At 42.7% G+C, this 21,590-nt stretch overlaps 1 protein-coding gene across 1 annotated transcript in view; it reads left to right on the top strand.

The window, feature by feature from the left end:
- Positions 1–21,590, top strand: part of MRPL39 (mitochondrial ribosomal protein L39) — a 74,258-nt gene that overhangs the window by 22,718 nt on the left and 29,950 nt on the right. The window contains exons 3-4 of the mRNA XM_075850926.1: positions 8,769–8,908; positions 13,585–13,684. Coding sequence (XP_075707041.1) covers positions 8,769–8,908; positions 13,585–13,684 — 240 coding nt within the window. The remainder of the gene's footprint in view (positions 1–8,768; positions 8,909–13,584; positions 13,685–21,590) is intronic.

Genomic DNA, 21,590 nt, shown 5'->3' with positions numbered 1-21,590 from the left:
CAAATTTCATTTTTTTTTTACAAAATTCATTTGTAATAAAAAAATTTCTATACCACAGGAGGTTTTACCCGAGAAATTTAACTTATTATTTATTGCCCAGATTCTGCAGTTTTTAGAAATACCCCACATGTGGCCCTAGTGCGGTCATGGACTGAAACACCGGCCTCAGAAGCAAAGGAGCACCTAGTGGATTTTGGGGCCTCCTTTTTTCTAGCATATATTTTAGGTACCATGTCAGGTTTGAAGAGGTCTTGTGGGGCCAAAACAATAAAGACCCCCAAAAGTGACCTCATTTTGGAAACTACACCCCTCAGGGAATTTATCTAGGGGTATAATTAGCATTTTGAACCCACAGTTTTTTTTGCTAAATTTATTTGAATTAGTTTGTGAAGGTGAAAATCTACTTTTTTTCTGAAAAAACGTAGAAATTTGTAATTTTTTCAAGGAATAAAAGAGAAAAAACACCCCAACATATGTAAAGCAATTTCTCCTGATTATAGCAATACCCCATATGTGGTAATAAACTGCTGTTTGGACCCACAGCAGGACTCAGAAGGGAAGGAGCACCATTTGGATTTTGAAATTCTGATTTTGCTGGTATAGTTTTCAGTGCCATGTCGCGTTTGAATTGCACTGGAGGGAACAAAATAGTGGAATCCCCCGGAAAGTGACCCCATTTTGGAAACTACACTCATCAAGGAATTTTTCTAGGGGTAAAGTTAGCATTTTGACCACACGGTTGTTTTGCTGAATTCATTGGAATTATTCTGTAAAGGTAAAAATCGACTTTTTTTCTGAAAAAAGGTAGTCATTTTTAATTTTTACAAGGAATAAAGGCGAAAAAGCACCCCAACATTTGTAAAACCATTTCTCCCGATTACGTAAATACGCCATATGTGGTAATAAAGTGCTGTTTGGACCCACAGCGGGGCTTAGAAGGGAAGGAGCGCTATTTGGCTTTGGGAGCTCAAATTTAGCTGAAATGGTTTTTGGGTGCCATGTCGCATTTGCAAAGCCCCTGAGAGGCCAAAACAGTGGAAACCCACCAAAAGTGGAAATTACACCACTTAAAGAATCTATCTAGGGGTATAGTGGGCATTTAGACCCCACAAGTCTTTTGCAGGATTTATTAGAATTGGGCCATGAAAATGAATATCAACATTTCTTCCACTAAAATGTTGCATTTTTTTAAATTTTACAAAGGATAAAGGGGGTAAAAGCTGCCCAACATTTGTAAAGCAATTTCTCCCGAGTACGGCAATACCCCACGTGTGGTCATAAATGGTTTTTCATTAGAAAGTAATTAACCCTTTCTGGACTGATCCATTTTTTTCTTTTCCTTTTTAGTTTTTTCCTCCCCGCGTTCGAAGAGCCACAACTTTTTTATTTTTCAGTCAATAGAGCGGTATGAGGGCTTATTTATTGAGGGACGAGCGGTCGTTTTTATTGGTACCATTTTTTGGTACATACAACTGTTTGAGCACTTTTTATTACATTTTTAGCTAGAGCGAAGGTGACCAAAAAAACAGCGATTTTGCCGTTTTAAATTCTTTATTTTTCACGTGAGACGCTCCATACATCACCCCCCACACTAAGACATGCTATGTTGTGGTGCGCGAAGGGGTTAATGCGCAGCGCATGGTGCGGAGTGAAAATTACAATTTTCCACTCATATGCCACTTTAGTGCACTATATGTTATGCCCAGTTTGTGCCACTGAAGACAAATACCTCATAAAATATTAACCGGGTTCTCCCGGGTATGGCGATGCCATATCTGTTGACGTAAACTGGTGTTTGGGCACGCTGCAGGGCTCAGAAGGGAGGGAGCGTCATTTGGCTTTTGGGGCGCAGATGTAGCTTGGTAGTTGTTCTGTTTGGGGTTTTACTGGTGTTTCAGTTTGTTATGTGGGGGCATATGTAATCTGTGCGGGGTACATCAGGGTACATGTTATCTGTGCGGGGTACATCAGGGTACATGTTATCTGTGCGGGGTACATCAGGGTATAATAAGAGGGTATAATAATGCAGTAAATAAATAATAATCCGCAGATGTGTGGCCGGTGTCGCACTGGTAAATGGCGCCCAATCTTATCTGCTTTTGGAACACTCCGCACATTTTGCATCGCCATATTCTGAGAGCCAGAACGGTTTTATTTTTTCTCCACCGGAGCTGTGTGAGGGTTTATTCTTTGCGGGACAATCTGTAGTTTTCATTGGTACCATTTTGGGGTACCAGAAATTTTTTTGATCACGTTTTATTCCATTTTTTGGCAAGCAAGGTGACCAAAAACCATCAATTCTGACAATGTTTTTTATTCGTTTTTTTATGGCCTTCACCCTGGGCTATAAATGACCATTATACTTTATTCTGCGGGTCGATACGATTACAGCGATACCAGATGTATATAATTTTGTTATGTTTTGCAGCGTTTGTGCAATAAAATCACTTATTTATAAAATAAATACATTTTTGTGTCACCCTATTCTGAGAGCCATAACGTTTTTATTTTTCAGTCAAAAAAGCGATGTAAGGGCTTGTTTTTTGCGGGACGGGATGTAGTTTGTATTGGTACCATTTTGGCGTACGTGCGACTTTTTGATCACTTTTTATTGTATATTTTGGGAGGGTTGGTAACCAAAAAATTGTGATTCGGGCACTGTTTTTTGTTTATTTTTTTTGCGGTGTTCACCGTGCGGGAAAAATAATATTACAGTTTTATAGTTGGGGTCGTTACGAACGCGGCGATACCAAATATGTGTACTTTTTTTAACGTGTTAATTTTTTTCCTATAATAAAAGACTTATTATAGGAAAAAAAGCATTCTTTGTTTATGTCACTTCTAACTTTTATTTTTACACTTTTTAAAAACATTTTTATTATCTTTTTTTTACTTTTTTTACTTGTCCCACTAGGGGACACTTAGACTGGCAGCTCTGATCGCTGCTGGAATACATTACACTACACACGTAGTGTAATGTGTTCTAACTGTCATTGTGACGTGACAGTCACACTGACAGGAAGCATCGGAGGACCGGCCGGGGGCTGATCCTCCGAGGCTTCCGTACATGGCAACCCGGAGGTCATTATCTGACCTCCGATTGCCGTGATAAGGATCGCCAGCCCCCGCAAATACATGTGGGGGGCTGCCGATCCGCTGTAAACCTCTTCGATGTGGTGATCGCAATCGACCACCGCATCGAAGGGGTTAATTGCCGATTTCAGCGGCGACAGGCCGCTGATCGGCAACGGGGAGAGCAGGGCTGACACCCTGCACAGTTAACCGCCGCTGCGGTGTAGCGCCGCGCGGCGGTTAACTGTTAAAGCGCGGACGTAACTGTACGCCAAGGTGCGCAAAGTTACTGCTCACCTGGACGTACAGTTACGTCCAGGTGCGGGAAGGGGTTAATAAAGTTGTTAAAAAAAATAAACCAAAATAAATAAGTTTTTTTTCCAGTGATCAAACCTAAAGAAACGATACATATTTAGTATCCCTGTTACTGTTTTTACACCTCCCCCCAAATATGCTAATAGATAATACAAATTCTGGCAAAAACAAGCTCCCATATACGTATGTAAATCACAAAGTAAAACTTTATGGCTTTTCCTCAAAGCCAAAATCGCTTGTGTCGTTAAGGGTTTAGGTTATTATGCACCATGCCAGATTAAAAATCTATGCCACGCAAATCCCAACTACTGTGCCCTTCTAAATCTAGGAGCTCCCCGTGTTTCTCTAGTTTTACATGAAAAAAGAGAGATTCCCGTCTAGAAGCCTTTCTTCAAGGGGTAATACCGTGCTGCATGGATGACTGAGGAGAGAAACAAAATACATGTTCCAAGAATCTCTGTCTCGTCCTGACAACTCACTTTTAATTTCCACCCCTCTCCCCGCTGAGATGATGGTTCTAGCACCCAGATATTCCCCCGCTCATCTGTTATTGCCAGGAGAAGCAGCTTACCCCTGCACATTCCCCTTGCAGTAAATTAAGTAAACGACCATGTAATACAGCCCCCCCCCACGAGTCTGCCAGAGCTCTCCACTCGGTCGGAGATGAAGACCTCCATGTAAGGCGTTCATATGCCCTAGTAGGAAATATAAACTATTGTCTAGATGAGACAAAACCTTAAGGGTATGTGCACACGATGAGAGGCTTTTACGTCTGAAAAGACACTGTTTTCAGGAGAAAACAGCTGCCTCGTTTCAGACGTAAAAGCTCCTCCTCGCATTATGCGTCTTTGACGCTCGTAAATCTTGAGCTGCTCTTCATTGACTTCAATGAAGAACGGCTCAAATTACGTTTCAAAGAAGTGTCCTGCATATAATGTATGTAAGTGTCCCGCATATAATGTATATAAGTGTCCCGCATATAATGTATATAAGTGTCCCGCATATAATGTATATAAGTGTCCCGCATATAATGTATAGAAGTGTCCCGCATATAATGTATAGAAGTGTCCCGCATATAATGTATAGAAGTGTCCCGCATATAATGTATAGAAGTGTCCCGCATATAATGTATAGAAGTGTCCCGCATATAATGTATAGAAGTGTCCCGCATATAATGTATAGAAGTGTCCCGCATATAATGTATAGAAGTGTCCCGCATATAATGTATATAAGTGTCCTGCATATAATGTATAGAAGTGTCCTGCATATAATGTATATAAGTGTCCTGCATATAATGTATAGAAGTGTCCTGCATATAATGTATATAAGTGTCCCGCATATAATGTATATAAGTGTCCCGCATATAATGTATATAAGTGCCCTGCATATAATGTATATAAGTGTCCTGCATATAATGTATATAAGTGCCCCGCATATAATGTATATAAGTGTCCTGCATATAATGTATAGAAGTGTCCCGCATATAATGTATAGAAGTGTCCCGCATATAATGTATAGAAGTGTCCCGCATATAATGTATAGAAGTGTCCCGCATATAATGTATAGAAGTGTCCCGCATATAATGTATAGAAGTGTCCTGCATATAATGTATATAAGTGTCCCGCATATAATGTATATAAGTGTCCTGCATATAATGTATATAAGTGCCCTGCATATAATGTATATAAGTGCCCTGCATATAATGTATATAAGTGTCCTGCATATAATGTATAGAAGTGTCCTGCATATAATGTATAGAAGTGTCCCGCATATAATGTATATAAGTGCCCTGCATATAATGTATATAAGTGTCCCGCATATAATGTATATAAGTGTCCTGCATATAATGTATATAAGTGTCCTGCATATAATGTATAGAAGTGTCCTGCATATAATGTATATAAGTGTCCCGCATATAATGTATATAAGTGTCCCGCATATAATGTATATAAGTGTCCTGCATATAATGTATATAAGTGTCCCGCATATAATGTATATAAGTGTCCCGCATATAATGTATATAAGTGTCCTGCATATAATGTATATAAGTGTCCTGCATATAATGTATATAAGTGTCCTGCATATAATGTATAGAAGTGTCCTGCATATAATGTATATAAGTGTCCTGCATATAATGTATATAAGTGTCCCGCATATAATGTATATAAGTGTCCCGCATATAATGTATAGAAGTGTCCCGCATATAATGTATATAAGTGTCCTGCATATAATGTATATAAGTGTCCCGCATATAATGTATATAAGTGTCCCGCATATAATGTATATAAGTGTCCCGCATATAATGTATATAAGTGTCCCGCATATAATGTATAGAAGTGTCCCGCATATAATGTATAGAAGTGTCCCGCATATAATGTATATAAGTGTCCTGCATATAATGTATATAAGTGCCCCGCATATAATGTATATAAGTGTCCCGCATATAATGTATAGAAGTGTCCCGCATATAATGTATAGAAGTGTCCCGCATATAATGTATATAAGTGTCCTGCATATAATGTATATAAGTGTCCTGCATATAATGTATATAAGTGCCCCGCATATAATGTATATAAGTGTCCCGCATATAATGTATAGAAGTGTCCCGCATATAATGTATAGAAGTGTCCCGCATATAATGTATAGAAGTGTCCCGCATATAATGTATAGAAGTGTCCCGCATATAATGTATAGAAGTGTCCCGCATATAATGTATAGAAGTGTCCCGCATATAATGTATAGAAGTGTCCCGCATATAATGTATAGAAGTGTCCCGCACTTCTTTGACGAGGCTGTATTTTTACGCGTCAAACGACGACGCGTAAATGACAGGTCGTCTGCACAGTACGTCGGCAAACCCATTCAAATGAATGGGCAGATGTTTGCCGACGTATTGGAGCCCTATTTTCAGACGTAAAACGAGGCATAATACTACGTCTGAAAATAGGTCGTGTGAACCCAGCCTAAGACCCATTTCCCGCAGAGTCTTTTGATGCGGAAAACGGGTCAGAATCGGTGCCAAAAAACAGCCGAAACTGCCTCCTTTTGATTTTTCAATAGCTTTTAGCCGCTCACGGGAAAAAAATAAATGCCATGTTCTTTCTTGGTGCGGTTCCGCCTCTGACTTCCCACTAAAATCAATGAGAGGCATTGAAAGCATTTTTTCCGGTGCGTCTTTTTTTTTCTTCGAGGGCCACGTGTGAAAAACGCCGTGAAAATCGCGGCAAGAAAGTGCAGGCAGGTCAAAATCTGCCTAAAAATTCCTGAAAGAATTTTGAGGCAGATATTTTTTTCTGCCTGCAAGATCCTCCAGGGCTAGAAAGATGGCTCTGCTTTTTTATTTTTTTCCAGAAACCGCGCCACCCTTGTCCATCAGCGGTGTCTGGTATTGCAGTTCATCCCCATCCAAGCAGAAAGAGACTAATCTGCAATACCAGACTCATCCCTGGGACAAGAGTGGTGCTGTTTCTGGGAAAAAAAAAAAGAACTTTTTTTAAAAAATTCTGGATGCCGCTTTAATAGAAGTCAGATAGATAAAAATATTTTGTGACACTCGCCACCCTGATCCAATGAGGTACACTGCAAATCACTGTGATAGTCCTGTATCATGACCGGAGATCGAGAAAAGGACATATGGACATTTTTGTAATTAAATATATTCTTTACATCTGTGACTAAAGTAAAAGTGATTAATGATGATGTTTGGTTCATTCAGACCACAAATTTGCTGCTTTCCTTACATCAAGATGATGGGTCAATGATCCCTAAGCAGTTACTTAACATCTACATGTGTGTCCGGTGGGGCCTATTGACGGATACAATTAATCTTGTTTAGCCAGGTTCACCTCCATAATTAAAATTGATTGTTTTGTTGTTAATGTAAAGATTTCCCCAATCTTGGATGCTGTGAATTCTTTTGTTCATAGGGGCCATCTCTCCGCCAAGCAGAAGAGCGGTTTCTATTTACTCCAAAAAGGCTGGTAAAATACAGAAGATGTAAAAAGAATATTATGTAATCTGAATTAAAAACATAAATTAGGCAGAGAGCAGAGTATAGAGCATTCATAATGCATGTCTGCAGCGAACTGAAGTGCCAGACTGGAATAAGAGCGAAAACAAAATTACTTCTAAGTGTAAATTTAAATACTTGGGAGAGATCAGTAGGTTTTCACTCTTTCATCCATATCAACAGGGTCTGTTCTTTTTTTTTTTTTTAATTTATATTCCTGTTTAATATATGTTGGAAAGCTTTTACTAAGCAAGTTTAGCTGTAAAGATTTTCAGCCACCACCCTATACAAGTAACGACTTGCTGTCACTCTGAGTCCACTGGTTGGCAGCGTGTCGTCACTCTGCGAGCCCCCTGGTGGCTTGCCTTCGATCTATGAGCCTCCTAGTGGCAGCTTGCTGTCACTTTGTCCGTCCCCTGGTGGCACCATGCCTTCGCTCTGTCCGTCCCCTGGTGGCACCATGCCTTCGCTCTGTCCGTCCCCTGGTGGCACCATGCCTTCGCTCTGTCCGTCCCCTGGTGGCACCATGCCTTCGCTCTGTCCGTCCCCTGGTGGCACCGTGCCTTCGCTCTGTCCGTCCCCTGGTGGCACCGTGCCTTCGCTCTGTCCGTCCCCTGGTGGCACCGTGCCTTCGCTCTGTCCGTCCCCTGGTGGCACCGTGCCTTCGCTCTGTCCGTCCCCTGGTGGCACCGTGCCTTCGCTCTGTCCGTCCCCTGGTGGCACCGTGCCTTCGCTCTGTCCGTCCCCTGGTGGCGCCGTGCCTTCGCTCTGTCCGTCCCCTGGTGGCGCCGTGCCTTCGCTCTGTCCGTCCCCTGGTGGCGCCGTGCCTTCGCTCTGTCCGTCCCCTGGTGGCGCCGTGCCTTCGCTCTGTCCGTCCCCTGGTGGCAGCTTGCCTTCGCTCTGTCCGTCCCCTGGTGGCAGCGTGCCTTCGCTCTGTCCGTCCCCTGGTGGCAGCGTGCCTTCGCTCTGTCCGTCCCCTGGTGGCAGCGTGCCTTCGCTCTGTCCGTCCCCTGGTGGCAGCGTGCCTTCGCTCTGTCCGTCCCCTGGTGGCACCGTGCCTTCGCTCTGTCCGTCCCCTGGTGGCACCGTGCCTTCGCTCTGTCCGTCCCCTGGTGGCACCGTGCCTTCGCTCTGTCCGTCCCCTGGTGGCACCGTGCCTTCGCTCTGTCCGTCCCCTGGTGGCGTCGTGCTGTTGCTTTGCATTTTTTCAACTTTAAATTTGTGTGGCTTAATTCCAGTAATAACCTAAAAGTTGATCCAGCGGAGTAAAAGTTTTGAGTTCACTCTCTGTTGTCGACTATGAAGCTGTGGGGTGGGTGTTACATGAGCCGTGTCCTTTCACTGTGTAATATGGTATTTTTTCTGGTTACAGATCTCAGTGAGTGGTACTGTACAAAATCTGTGCTGGCCCTGGTCAATGGAGAGCTTTGGGATATGTACAAACCTCTGACTAAATCCTGCAATATACAGTTTCTTACATTCAAGGATGACGATCCAGAGGAGGTGAATAAGGTCGGTATATGTAATGTACTCCCCATTGTGCCTTATGAAATGTGATCGGAGAATGCTGTAAAAACATTGAAGCTGTTTACTCAGTCCTATTAATATTTGTTTCAGATATCATTGGACTCCTGGAGTCCGGAAATATTCATGGTGGTGAAATAGAAATGTGTCCTGTTAATACTCCACAGAACTGATATGTACTAATAGAGTACAGCTATGGTTGTAGCTAGGTCTTTCTTCACCAAGGGCAAAGATTCAGTTTGCTGCCCTAGCCCTGTATTGAAATTATTGAAATACCCTGCAGAAGGCATAGTGGTTTGTTGGCGCCGCCCCCTGCCCAGCAAGGTTCCCCCCCCTACAATGTCCTTAGGCTAGTTGCACACGAACGAGTGCCACTCAGGCTGCTTTTCACGGCATCCGATAGTCTTCACGGACCCATTCACATTAGAGGGTAAATCGGGTCTGTGAAAACGGACTGCACACACGGTCATGTTCATCAGGCCTTATTCTCCATAGCATTCCACTAGACAAAGGCTTTAATGAACACCAGGATGCCTTACTGCAGTAATATCGTATGTATGTGTGTAGAGGCAGCACTCCAAAGTAGAGGATGAAAACGGTGATGTGTTTTAATCACCCCACAGGCAGGCAACGTTTCGATCCAACTCAGTGGGATCTTTGTCAAGCATGCATATATATATTGAGCAAAAGAATAAAGCAGCACAGCGACCGCAGTGGGTGCAGGCCTCCTAGGTTGAGGCTAGGAACACTTGTTAGTGAAATCCCAAAATCCCCCCCCAAAAAATGTAGCGCCCGCACTCCAAGGAAAGTGGTGTGTTTATTCACCCCAGGCAGGTAACGTTTCGATCCGTCTCTATGGGAGACTTGCCACCACTAGGGGGCGCTCTGTATGTCAGAAGAAGCCATATATGGCTGTATAAAGATTGCCATCTAGTGGTCTGTGTTCGGGGGATAAAGAAGGTAGCAGAAATCTGGCTTTTTACTAGAAGTGTATGTCCAGCTTTGCACGGCTTTTTTTTTTTTTTTAAAAAGGGGTATTCCCCACACAGAAAATTGTTTCTAAAGCAAATTATCAAACCAAAGCTAATAATTTAGGAATATATTTTCCTCCTAAAGCAGTGCTTTGGTGAGCTCCGATATCATTCCCCCCCCATTCCCAGATGTTCATCAGCTTCCGTTGCTGCATCTTCCGTTGCTGTGTCTCATTCTCGGCTCTGTGAGCAGTACCCCCTCCTCCCTTCTGACACGACTTGTCCCTGTGGCAGATTTCTGCCGGTAAACAAGGTGTCTATAAGGTTATTTATCAACACTTCATCTAGAAACACAAAGGCTTCCAACAACCTCAATAGGACTAACCGGTATCTGATCCCTACAAGACCTTTTCACTCCTCGCTGTGATCAATGCAACAGGATAATTGACAACGATCAGTTATAGGATTTTTTGTGCAAATCTCCCCTACCAACATGTCTCCCTTTTGTGTCATTTTGTTCAATAGGAAGTCCTATAGTCCTGTGTATAATCACACACGACATTTCTCATGCGGTTGCAGTGATTTGATATGGTTCTGTTTTACAAATGGGAACAAACGCGTCAGCGGGAATAAACGATCGTCTCTATTGACCAATTATCAATACCTGGACTGTGTTTGGATGTAAGTGCGCTGTGTAAGGTGATAATATACTGTAGGATAAGTATTCCTGTCTTCTCCTTGTATCGGGACCACTGTTCGCAGATGATCTGGGGGGCTAATATGCTGCTTTTTAGTTACACGTTTGTCTCCCTTGGTTCTGCTGTTCTGCCTGTGTGGGTTACACAGAAGTGCTACAATTCGGGCATTGTTTTCCTGAACCAGGAGGCTCCGAATGACCAGAGGTTTAGGATCCTCCCAAATAGTGCAGTGCTGTTGTGCATCGAATCATTGGAAAATAAGTTGCATGATGAATTTTTTTCTTAGAAATGGATATTATCAACATATTTGGGGCCTTAAAGGGATTTCCGGTTTTATAAAACGAAAGAGTTAGGACCCTTATACATAGGTCGTTGCCTGGTAAAAGAGCGTCAATTGACTATAACAGCTTGGCGTTTGTTTGCACCATTGACCTGGAGCAATGATCGTGGCTATATGGTGATGAATGATTGGTAATTCAGTCATTCGTCTCCACACAGTTTGCATATTGTCCGCTCATTCCCATTTAAACAGGGAGATGTGCTGACGATCAACGGTCATGTTTATGGCAGCATAAAAAGATTTGATCAGCAACAAACCTGCGTTTTCTCGTTTGTCATCCGATTGCTGCCATGTTTACACCGACCTATAAAAGGGAACAAGTTCTAGAACTTTCTATTATACTTTGTTTTTAAACTCCTCACCATTTTCAAGACCTTTTTACTTTGCGGTCAATGAATGAGAATTTTACATTCACAGGCTGCAAACGGTATATATGTATAGCCCTGCTCTCAGGTGAGAAGTGGATAGAAGTATATCCAGCCTGGGCAATGCTCTGTGAGCGAACTACTTCACAAATCTCTCTGCCAGTTTGCTACACTGTATCAGTTGGGGAGTCAAGACTGTGTAGCTCACAGAGCACTACAATTGTATCCACTTTTCTAGAACTAGGTATGTACAGGGTTTGCAGCCTCTGAATGTAAACAAGTGTTCTCATTCACTAACAGCTGAATAAATTCCTCATGCACACGGCGGCACAGGCGGCCCGAGGAGTGTCATCTGTGGGCCATCCGCAATCACGGACCGTGCACACACAAGATGTGCATTGACGTTAAGGAGCCCGGAACACAAATGCGGCCCATTAAATGGCTTGTCCTATTTTTTTTGCGGTCCAGGCTCACGGACAATGAACGGACCACGGTAACCACGGTTGTGTGCACTGGCCCACAGGATAGAATGTGTCCTATACTGTCCGCAATTGCGGATGGTATGAGGCCGCAACACTACGGTCATGTGCTTTGTGCTCCAATTCCTCACCATTTTCCAGATTAGTTTGCTATGTTCACATATATGTTTTTTGTTTTTCTGTTCTGTCATAAGAACTGATGGGTCCCGTCATTCTGCTGGACAAAATAGCGCTGCAAGCTGTGCTGTTTTGTCTGGAATTTTTAGATTCAGATATGAATAGAGCCTTAAGCTGGCCATATGCATTAGAAGTATGTCGGCAGGACCAGCACTCTGCGTATGGCGGTGTCCCAACTCATCCAATCCCAGCTTTTCCAATAACGAACAAAAAGAAATTCAACATGTCTGACCCTTCTCTCCACCGACCTCTGCCATCGGGGGAAGAGATGGGTCGGGCATAATGAATTTCAACATGCCCGATCTTTTCGTTTGACATCGGATAAGCTGCTGCCAAACGAGTCTGACAGCGACTTTCTTTCTGGGAACACACGCATACACAGTGGAGTCGAGCGTTATTGTGTTTGGGGGAGTCATAGCTGTTGGCGAGATCTATCTAAAATTTATGGCCAGCCTTTGATAGTTGTAGAACTGTTTATTTATACAGTGATTAAGCTTTATTAACGTAAAATCATGAGCGAAAATGTGGCCGTCCCACCGATCGTGAAGGGGCCAGCTGACCATCTCGTGCATTGGGACCATCTGCGTGTCCACCGACGGCAGATGTTGGGTTAAAAAGAAATCAAGCATGTTGCCTATCAACATACCCGAATCTTTGTTCCTACAGAAGGTAATCCACTGACCGAGGCATCTCGAAATGGCTTCTTTTTCTCTCTCTAATGAAATAAACAACAACTGTAAGCTGAAAAGACCAACCACTGTCTCCGATGTATGGGCAGCTTTATGGAATTGCTCTTATATGTTCTACCAGAAGTCCATAGAAACATGGTAACCTAAGATTATGTTAAGTACTTACTGCCGGATCTTGAATTTCTGATACGGATGTGTGGTAGATCCACACGCAGATTAGCCTCACAAAGACTTGGATTTACCATTCAAATCACGTGAATCACTTGAAATCCGGATTCTGCGTATGCCGTTAATGTCCAATTTTGGAAACCTTTATTTATTTTTTAATTGCTCCTAAGCATCTGAAATGAAAAATGAAGCAACTTTGCAAATTGTCTTAAAATTAAAAATATCCTACTGTGGTACTCTAACATGTCCTATGTGTCTCCAAGGTAACAGACTACAAATAAACCCTGTGTAGTCTGATCCTGCAGCCATACTCCCTTCTATCCGTCCCCTACTTCTTGTCCGCATACCGAAAGTGCATTGGTAAAAAGTAGGGGACCGATAGAAGGGAGTATGGCTGCAGGATCAGACTACAAAGGATGCTAATGGATATGCATTGATCTTCATAGGAGCTGTAGAAACAGAACAATGGGATGTTTCAATGAAAAATGCCTAAAACCGGGTTTTTCCTCAATTCTCTTTCCAATTGTATACTTCGGAGATCATCACATGTGACATTATAAGTTGAATGTGGTTTGAAGTTAGAATACCATTTTAATATAATGCGGGACCACTGTAAATGTTTTATTTGTTCTTAGTTTACTCCACTGTGTAGCTTTGTTTTACTATATAGTGGTCTCCTTTTTATATCGGCCATTGCTGTGTTTGTTTGATAAAGTCTAAGAGATCTCCTCCAATAAACCAATGCGTTTGCCATATTAATGGTGTTGTGGGTTTCAGGCTTACTGGCGTTCCTGTGCGGCCATACTGGGACACGTGTTGGAGCAAGCGTTCAAAGATGACTACATGGTGACTCTTGTCAGAGCTCCAGAAATACCAGGTCAGGTTCAGCTTTATTTTTATATACGAAATGAACTCCATGTAGAACGAACTGACGTGTTTGACAGAAGAATCTTGAGTATGCGTGAAGGATGAAAAAAAAAAAAAAAAGTTGGAACGTTCTTATGAGTGCTGATGAAGTTGGAGGCCCAATACTATAAATAACTTCTCATTATGTTAAAAAATATGTATAGTTTTCTAGCCATTTTTTTCATTGCTTCAATTCATCCAGTTAGAGCAAATCGTCTTGATTAAAAAATTTCCTGCCACATGCAGTCCTATGTGTCGCCATGGTTACAGACTACAATTCAGTACTCTGTGTAGTCTGATCCTGCAATCCGGTCTCTTTTATGCCTCATTTACACGACCGTAATGATTTTTACTGTCCGCAAATACTGATCTATAGCCATTTATAGTCATCCGCAACTCTTCCGCGTATACGGCACGCTGTCCGAAAATTCGGTCTTTAGTGCATCCGTAGTTCATCCGTATTTACAGATCCGCAAAAAAAATCCAGGGAGGAATATTGAGTGATCCCCTGGCTTCGCATAGCAACGCTTCCGTAATTACGGATGGCTACGGTTGCACATCCGTAATTACGGAAGCGCCCATAGAGTTCTATGGGGAGTCCGTGCCGTAATTACGGACAATAATAGGACGTGTTCTAAATTTTACGAATCGTTTCTACGGAACGGACACCCATCCGTAAATATACAGAAAGGTGTTCATAGTTCATACAAATGAATGGGTCCGCAATTTTATCCGTAATTACGGATGAAAACTACGGTGGTGTGCATGCGGCCTTACAGAGTAGATTTGGCAAAACTCACAACATATATTGCATGTATTCCACTATATTGTGTCAATAATAAATATGGTGTAACCATTTGGTGCATTTTTTCATATCGGTCGTACGTTGCTGAGCAAGATTTAGAATGTCACATGTCACTTTCTCCATTTTTGTACCATGTGGCGCTTATTGGGGTTTTAAAAAGGTTAAATGGATTGAGAGCGATATCAAGTTTAAAGGGGAATTAAAATGTAATAAAACCTTTTTTACTGTGTAATGAAAAGTTATAGAATTTTCCAAAAACACTCATTTCCTTAAAATTGTCAAGAACTCTGCTTGCAGTCATTCAATAGACACTTTTATTGCGTACTCCCTGGGGATAAATTTCTGTTCTTGGTCATGTGATGGATTCCCAGGTGCACAGCTTGCTTCAAGACACCGCTCTAAGGGTAGGAACACGCACAACGCATTCAGTGCTGATGCGCCGCGTTAAGCTGCGCAGCGTATCAGCCCTGAACCCCGCAGGGAATGGCATCCGGAAAATGGCACCACGTTGTGGTGCGTTTTTCCGGCGGAATTTCCGCTGCAAAGCGATGCCGGAAACACCCCCCCCTCCCCCAAAAAAACAAACCAAAACCTTTCATACTTACATTGCCCGCAACGTTACATGGCGGTCACTTGGCCCGCAACGTCATCCAGGGAGGGTGGACCGAGGAAGAAGCAGCGAACTTTGGGTAAGTATATCTTTTTTTTTTTAGTACTTGCGATTTTTACGACGCATGGGTGTGATTCTGCCGCAAATATCACAACACACACTGCTTTGTTGCGGGTTTACGCACCCCATTGAATTCAATCGGTAAACCCGCAACAGAAGAGTTGCGTATCCGCAGGATTAATTGACCTGCTGCGGTTGAAGTAACCACACCGCAGGTCAGTTTATGTGCGGACATTTCGGCGGACATTTACCGCAGTGTGGCGATGAGATTTGTTGAAATCTCACCCACATTGCTGCTACGTTGTGTGTTCCTATCCTAAAACAAATACTGTAATCCGTCCCACACCTGTGTCCATAACATGACCAGAATCTTTAGGGGTCATTTTTAACCCCTTAATGACAGGACCTGAAAGGGCCATAATAACTGTCACATTTTTTCGGTTTTGCCTCTCCGCCTTTCAGTAGCCATAACTTTTTTTTTTTTATATTGATGTGGCTATATGAGGCCTTGTTTTATGTGGGACAACTCGTAGTTTTTTTTCTGCGCATTTGGGGGGGGGGGGGGGGTAGAAAAAGTTTATTGCGTAAGTTATATAATTTATTTTTGCAGTGTGAATATAGGAAAAAGCGTTTTTTTTTTTTTTTTTTTATCCCGTTAATTAATTTTACAGGTTATTACGGTCGTGTAGATATCTCATATATGTAGGTTTTTTGTTGTAAAGTATGGGCAATAAAATATATTTAATGCAAAATAATTTGTTTAATTTTTAGACTTTTTTTCTTTTTTTATATCCCATGAAAGGATAACTTTCCCTACAACTTTATTTTCTACTTCTAATGTATTAGCGTACCCCTGTATGCTAATACATTATACTCTGTTACTATAACACATAGTGTGCTGCCCTAACTGTAGGCTTACTGGGCAAACCGCTCTGGGGTCCTTTTTAGGGGGTTCCCTCAGTCTCTGATCGAAGAGAGGAGATTTGCCCTTTTATCATGCGACCACAGCATTCAAAGGGTTAAACAACTGGGGTTTGAATTTTTCTCCGATCCCAGCTGTACTCAAAAGGCTTCTCGAAGTACAGGAACGGCTAGTTACAGCTCCTGCTTAGAGAACGACCGCTCGCAGAAGCACTTGTACGCCTTTTCTGCAGCGATGCCAAAAGACGTCGCTGTAGACTGGGGACCTGCACCACATGCCGTCAAAAGACACCAGGCGTTCGGGAAGGGGTTAATGACTGCAAGCAGAGATTTTGAAGATCGTGAGGAATTGATGCAGAAAGTATATTGGAATGGAAGATTGTATCACTATTTATTAAACGAGCTTTTATTTGCTGAAATTTCCTTTGACATTTTCAGCATTGGGTACAAATCTGCAAAAAGAAATGGAAAACAAATCGAGAATGATGTGAAATAATGTGAGGAGTCTGTGCGGTGTTGATTATCATGGTTATTACTGCACGTTCATGAAAACAAGGAATCTAATGACTTGGTAATTAGAGGGGTACTATGAGGTGGGCAGTGCCAGGGAAGCGAAATTGCACATTGTGATTTCTCATTACTCGTCCTGTACCCGGCATCTGTCATAATGAGGCCTTCACCCGGCTCACTTTATAATTCATCTTCCAGGATGTTTGTATATTTGCAGTGTTGGGATGCTTCCCTCAGTAATTGTCACGTTTCATATTGACATGATTGGGGTCACGGGTTGTTCCTTTGTGTTTTTTGTTCTCTATTTGGCATAACGAGATTGTTCTCCCACATATTATTACAGACTCCTGACGCCATCGCCCGTGCACATTATTGACGAGGCACAGCCGGCATGTTTCATGTTTTCTATGATCATTACCGGTGAACGGTTTATGCTGCTTATGGATTAGATGGCTACACCAGGAAAACAAAGTTGTCTTTATTTTTAGGGTGGTATCTAATTCTTTGGCGCTCCGCTTTTATTATTATTCTGTTTTTTTGGGTTTTTTTACTGCAGACTTCCATAGTCAACTATCCTGGTAAAACGGATACAGTGTTTTTCCATGGCCTGAAGGGGGGCAGTACATGACACAGGGATTCTATTTGGTCTTTTTTTTTTCTCTTTAAATCCTTTTGTTATGCACCACCCCATTTGTATTTAAATATATATATATATATATATATTATTTTTTTTTAGAGGGATTGTCCAGTCATGAAAGATATGTAATTTTATCATATACTTTGCTTCTCTAGTTCATGACCATTTTATAATTCCTTAAAGGGGTTCTTGAGTTTGAACAATCCCTATTTGTTACAAAGGTCAGTTGACCATAATCTGATCACAGTGTCCCTCTGCTGGAACCCCCAGTGATGAGTCGTAATCTGTTGAGAAACTTGGCAGTGAGAGTGCAATTACCCTGCTGCGTGACCACAGAGGAAATTAAAGAAGCACTCCAGCCAATGGTGTTTTTGCACATATAATGCTAACTCGTAAGCAATATTCTAGCAGTGTAATTTCTTTCTTCCCAGCTCCGTTGCATCCTTGTATTATTTATGGGCACCGGTGTCATGTAATCTCAGTGTGACCACCAAAATAGTGTAGACAGGAAGGACTTCCTGTGAACTACAGGATTACGTCATTACCCATCAAATCCCTCCTGGCAGCTTTAAACTTTCATTAAATTGGTGAGTTTACTCCACTTGTATTTTAACAATCCAGTTTAAGTGTTGCTAAAAGCAGTCTGGCGGCTCAGTTGGCCCCTTCTTAGATAGTGCCACTCCCCCTAGATGGTGCCACAGTGCACTCTGTCGATGGTGCCGCACCCATCCCCTCCCCCGTCGATGGGGCCGCACGCACCCATCCCCTTTAGATGGCTCTTTTGGGGCTCCCTCTAGAAGTGGAATCCCCAGCCAGAGGGTTGCGGACAGTTTGCCCGGGGATTCCCCTGCTGGAAGAGCCCCTGATGTCACTGTCCAGAGACCGTGACTGTACATAGACCGTGACGTCAGGAGATCCTCGTGGACTAGAATGTGATGTCAGGGGCAACCCCAGAGCTGGAGTCCGGGGCATAGTGGTACTAGCACTCTGCCTAGGACACCAGCTCTGCTCCTGACATCACTGTCCATATATGGACAGTGATGTCAGGGGAAACCCCAGAATCGGAGTCCCAGATGAGAGCGCTAGTATAGTCTTTGCTCCGGAGCTCTGGGGAAGCCCCTGACATCACTGTCCATATATGGACAGTGATATCAGGGGCTTTCCAGAGCCGGAGTCCTGAACAGATCTTCCTGGGACTCCAGCTCTGCTACTGACATCTCTGTCCATATATGGACAGTGGTGCCAGTGGCTTCCCCAGAGCAGGGCACTGGTATAGTCTCTGCTCTGGGACTCGTTCTCTGGGGAAGCCCCTGACTTCAGTCTCCATATGTGGACAGTGACTTCAGGTGCTCCTCCAGCAGAGGAATCCCCGGCCAAAGCGTCGGCAATGCTCTGGCTGGCGATTCCACTCCTAGAGCGAGCCCCAATAGAGCCATCTACTACAGGTGGCTGTGTGATGGTATGAAGGAGGCTGGCATGCTCCTCCAGACTGCTCTCTCCTCTCCCGTGGGAGCTACAGTGCCCCACGGGCTGCAGATGAGCGTCTCAGGGGCCACGTGTTTGAGACCCCTGGTGTATACTGTGTGCAGAGAAGAGAGTCCAGTGTATTTGTAGGAGATGCTACTTATCACTGTTTCCTGTGTGAAGACTGAAGTGACAGAGAAATATGTCACAAGCAGGATGCAGGGAGAGCAGTGTGAAGCTGCATCACTTAGGATACATTGAGACTTTGCAGTTTGAGTGCAGAAGCTCTTTCTCGCCGCTGATCTCCACTATATGGACAAAAGTATTGACACCTACTGGCGCTTTAATGACATCCTGTTCTAAATCCATAGGCATTAATATGGAGTTGCTCCCCCCCCCCCCCGTTTGCAGCTTAAACCGCTTCCACTCTTAGATGAGAGGACCTGGCTCACTATCTCCGTTTTAGCTCATCCCAGGGTGTTTGATGGGGTTGAGGGCAGGGCTCAGTGCAGCCAGTCAAGTTCTTCCACACCAAACTCCCCTAACCATGTCTTTTATGTATGGACCTTGCTTTGTGCACTGGGGCACAGTCATGCTGGAACAGAAAAGGGTCTTCCCCGAACTGTTGCCATAAAGATGGAAGCAGACAATTGTCCAAAATGTCTTGGTATGCTGAAACATTCAGACTTCCCTTCACTTGACCTAAGGGACCTAGACCAACCCCTGAAAAACAAATAGCATTATCCCTCCTCCACCAATATTTACAGTTGTCATTATGATTGCTTTTTATTGAATTTTTTGGGGAGCTAAGGTGACCCACAAATAGCAATGCTGGCGGTTCTCATTTTTTATTTTTTTTACGGCGTTCACCGTGCAGGTTTTATAACCTGGTTAGAATAGCTTGTACTTTTATAGACGCAGCGATGCCAATTACGGTATTTGTGTTTTTTGTTTTGTTTTTGTAACATTATTTTAAAAGGAAAATGGTAGAAGGTTTTTTTTTTTTTTAAAGTCTAACTAGGGGACTTGAACAAGCGATCCTTTGTATTGCAGTGTATGATACTTTACATCTGCTCCTATTAATCCCTGCATCTGGCTGATTAGGAGCAGAAAGACGGCAGACCTAGGGGCCCTGGCACAGCAGTCTTCCCTCCATGTGCACTGACATGACATCCAAAGTGACAACACGTTAGGTGACCGCTGTGGCCAGTGAATGGTGATGTTTCTAGTACATATAGATTGGCACATTATTACAGTGTTCATGCCATCAGGTTTGCAATAAGAATAACAACTCTGCCTATATAACTGTGTTGGTGTTCATGTGCATGATGGTAAAAATAATACTTTTATTTTTTTATTTATTTTTTGGTGTACTTTCTTATACATTTTTTAATATTATTTATTTGCGTTACATATTTTTTTTACTATTTTTTTGCTAGCAGGACAAGCTATTAGTATTTTAAAACCGCAGAGTCCCCATGAACCTGTACACTCAAAAGGACTGGACAGGCAAAATCCAACGTGTTTGATGTAGTTTTTCTGCTGACACCAGATATTGGATTATTTGGAGACTCTGATAGACCATTGTATTGTCGGGAAAACCTCTTGTTGATGCTGCGATCTTCCCAGGGTCGGAATGGCCCACCAGAGTACTAAAGGTACTCTGCTGGGCTCAGGCTTTTACATAGTATTGAACTTTAAAACTCCAGAAGAAGATGACCACATTTAGAGATGACTTTTGACCCAATCATTTGCTACTAGGGTCTATTTCTTATGTTTTTTTTTTCCCACAAATAACCTATAAAACTTTATTGATGATATGACAATAGGGACCAGCAATATTGTAGTAAGTATGCAAAAGTATTTTATTGGATCACATATAGCGATTAGAAGTACAAGAGAGCAATTAGTAAGCAGGTCAAATATCAGGAAATATTTGCCAGCAGCATAACAGAAGTACAGTCTCAGTTCATCTCGGTAATAGGAAGTTTTTTTTACATGGCACAATCTTTTAATAGATTTTAAACCAGTTTCTATAATATTTAATATCTGTTATGCAGGTAGGCAAGCACCACATCTGGTAGACTCTAGCCAGCTATGTATTCCATCTGGCTGGCTGCAGCTTCACCTGGCAAATCAGCTGTTTTCTTGGTTGTGCCAGGAGCCAGACCTGTGAAGACTCCAATATGAAATGGGTTCTCTTTATTGAGACAACCCCAGTAAAACCACAGACTGTAACAAAACTGTTGCGTAACTGTATTGTACTGGAGAGTTCTTTTGACATCACTCAGTGCTCTGCAGCGATTGGTTGAAGCTTCACCCCACAGACTTCCTTCTCTACCTGCCCACTGCACCCATTTTTCTTCCATGTAATTCTCCCTGCTTTCTGATCCAAATGCAAGAGGAAGCCGCTAAAATGAAGTAGAGAACTTTCAGTATTATCCGTTTTGTGTGTATGCAGGGGGCGGGAACAGCAGGAAGTCTGCGAGGAGCAGTTTCAGCCAATAGCTGAATAGTGATGTGCTAAGGGGGCCTTGTTTTGGCAACTTCTCCAGTAGTTATTTCCTGCAGTGTTACGTACCAATAGGTTGCAAAGTACTATGGAAACTTGCAAACGGAGAACCAGAATGAAAGAATCTACGGTCCTGATATGTTACATGACCCTAGTATTTTCACTTTAAATCCATCTGTCCGGTGCATATGCATATTCCAGTTACACTGGCTGCCTGTAAGGATAGTTTAGTCTAGACAAGAAAACTTTTAATCCTTGAAGTCTCATGCAGCGAAGTCTGTTTTGTATCTGTGTAATGAAAACAATAAACAGCGTGTTATAAAGAATTGATAATCTCCGACGCCGATGCAGAATTAAG

Source organism: Rhinoderma darwinii, chromosome 2, assembly GCF_050947455.1.
Source record: "Rhinoderma darwinii isolate aRhiDar2 chromosome 2, aRhiDar2.hap1, whole genome shotgun sequence".
Lineage (NCBI taxonomy): Eukaryota > Metazoa > Chordata > Amphibia > Anura > Rhinodermatidae > Rhinoderma > Rhinoderma darwinii.
This window is presented reverse-complemented; position numbering and strand designations above follow the sequence as displayed.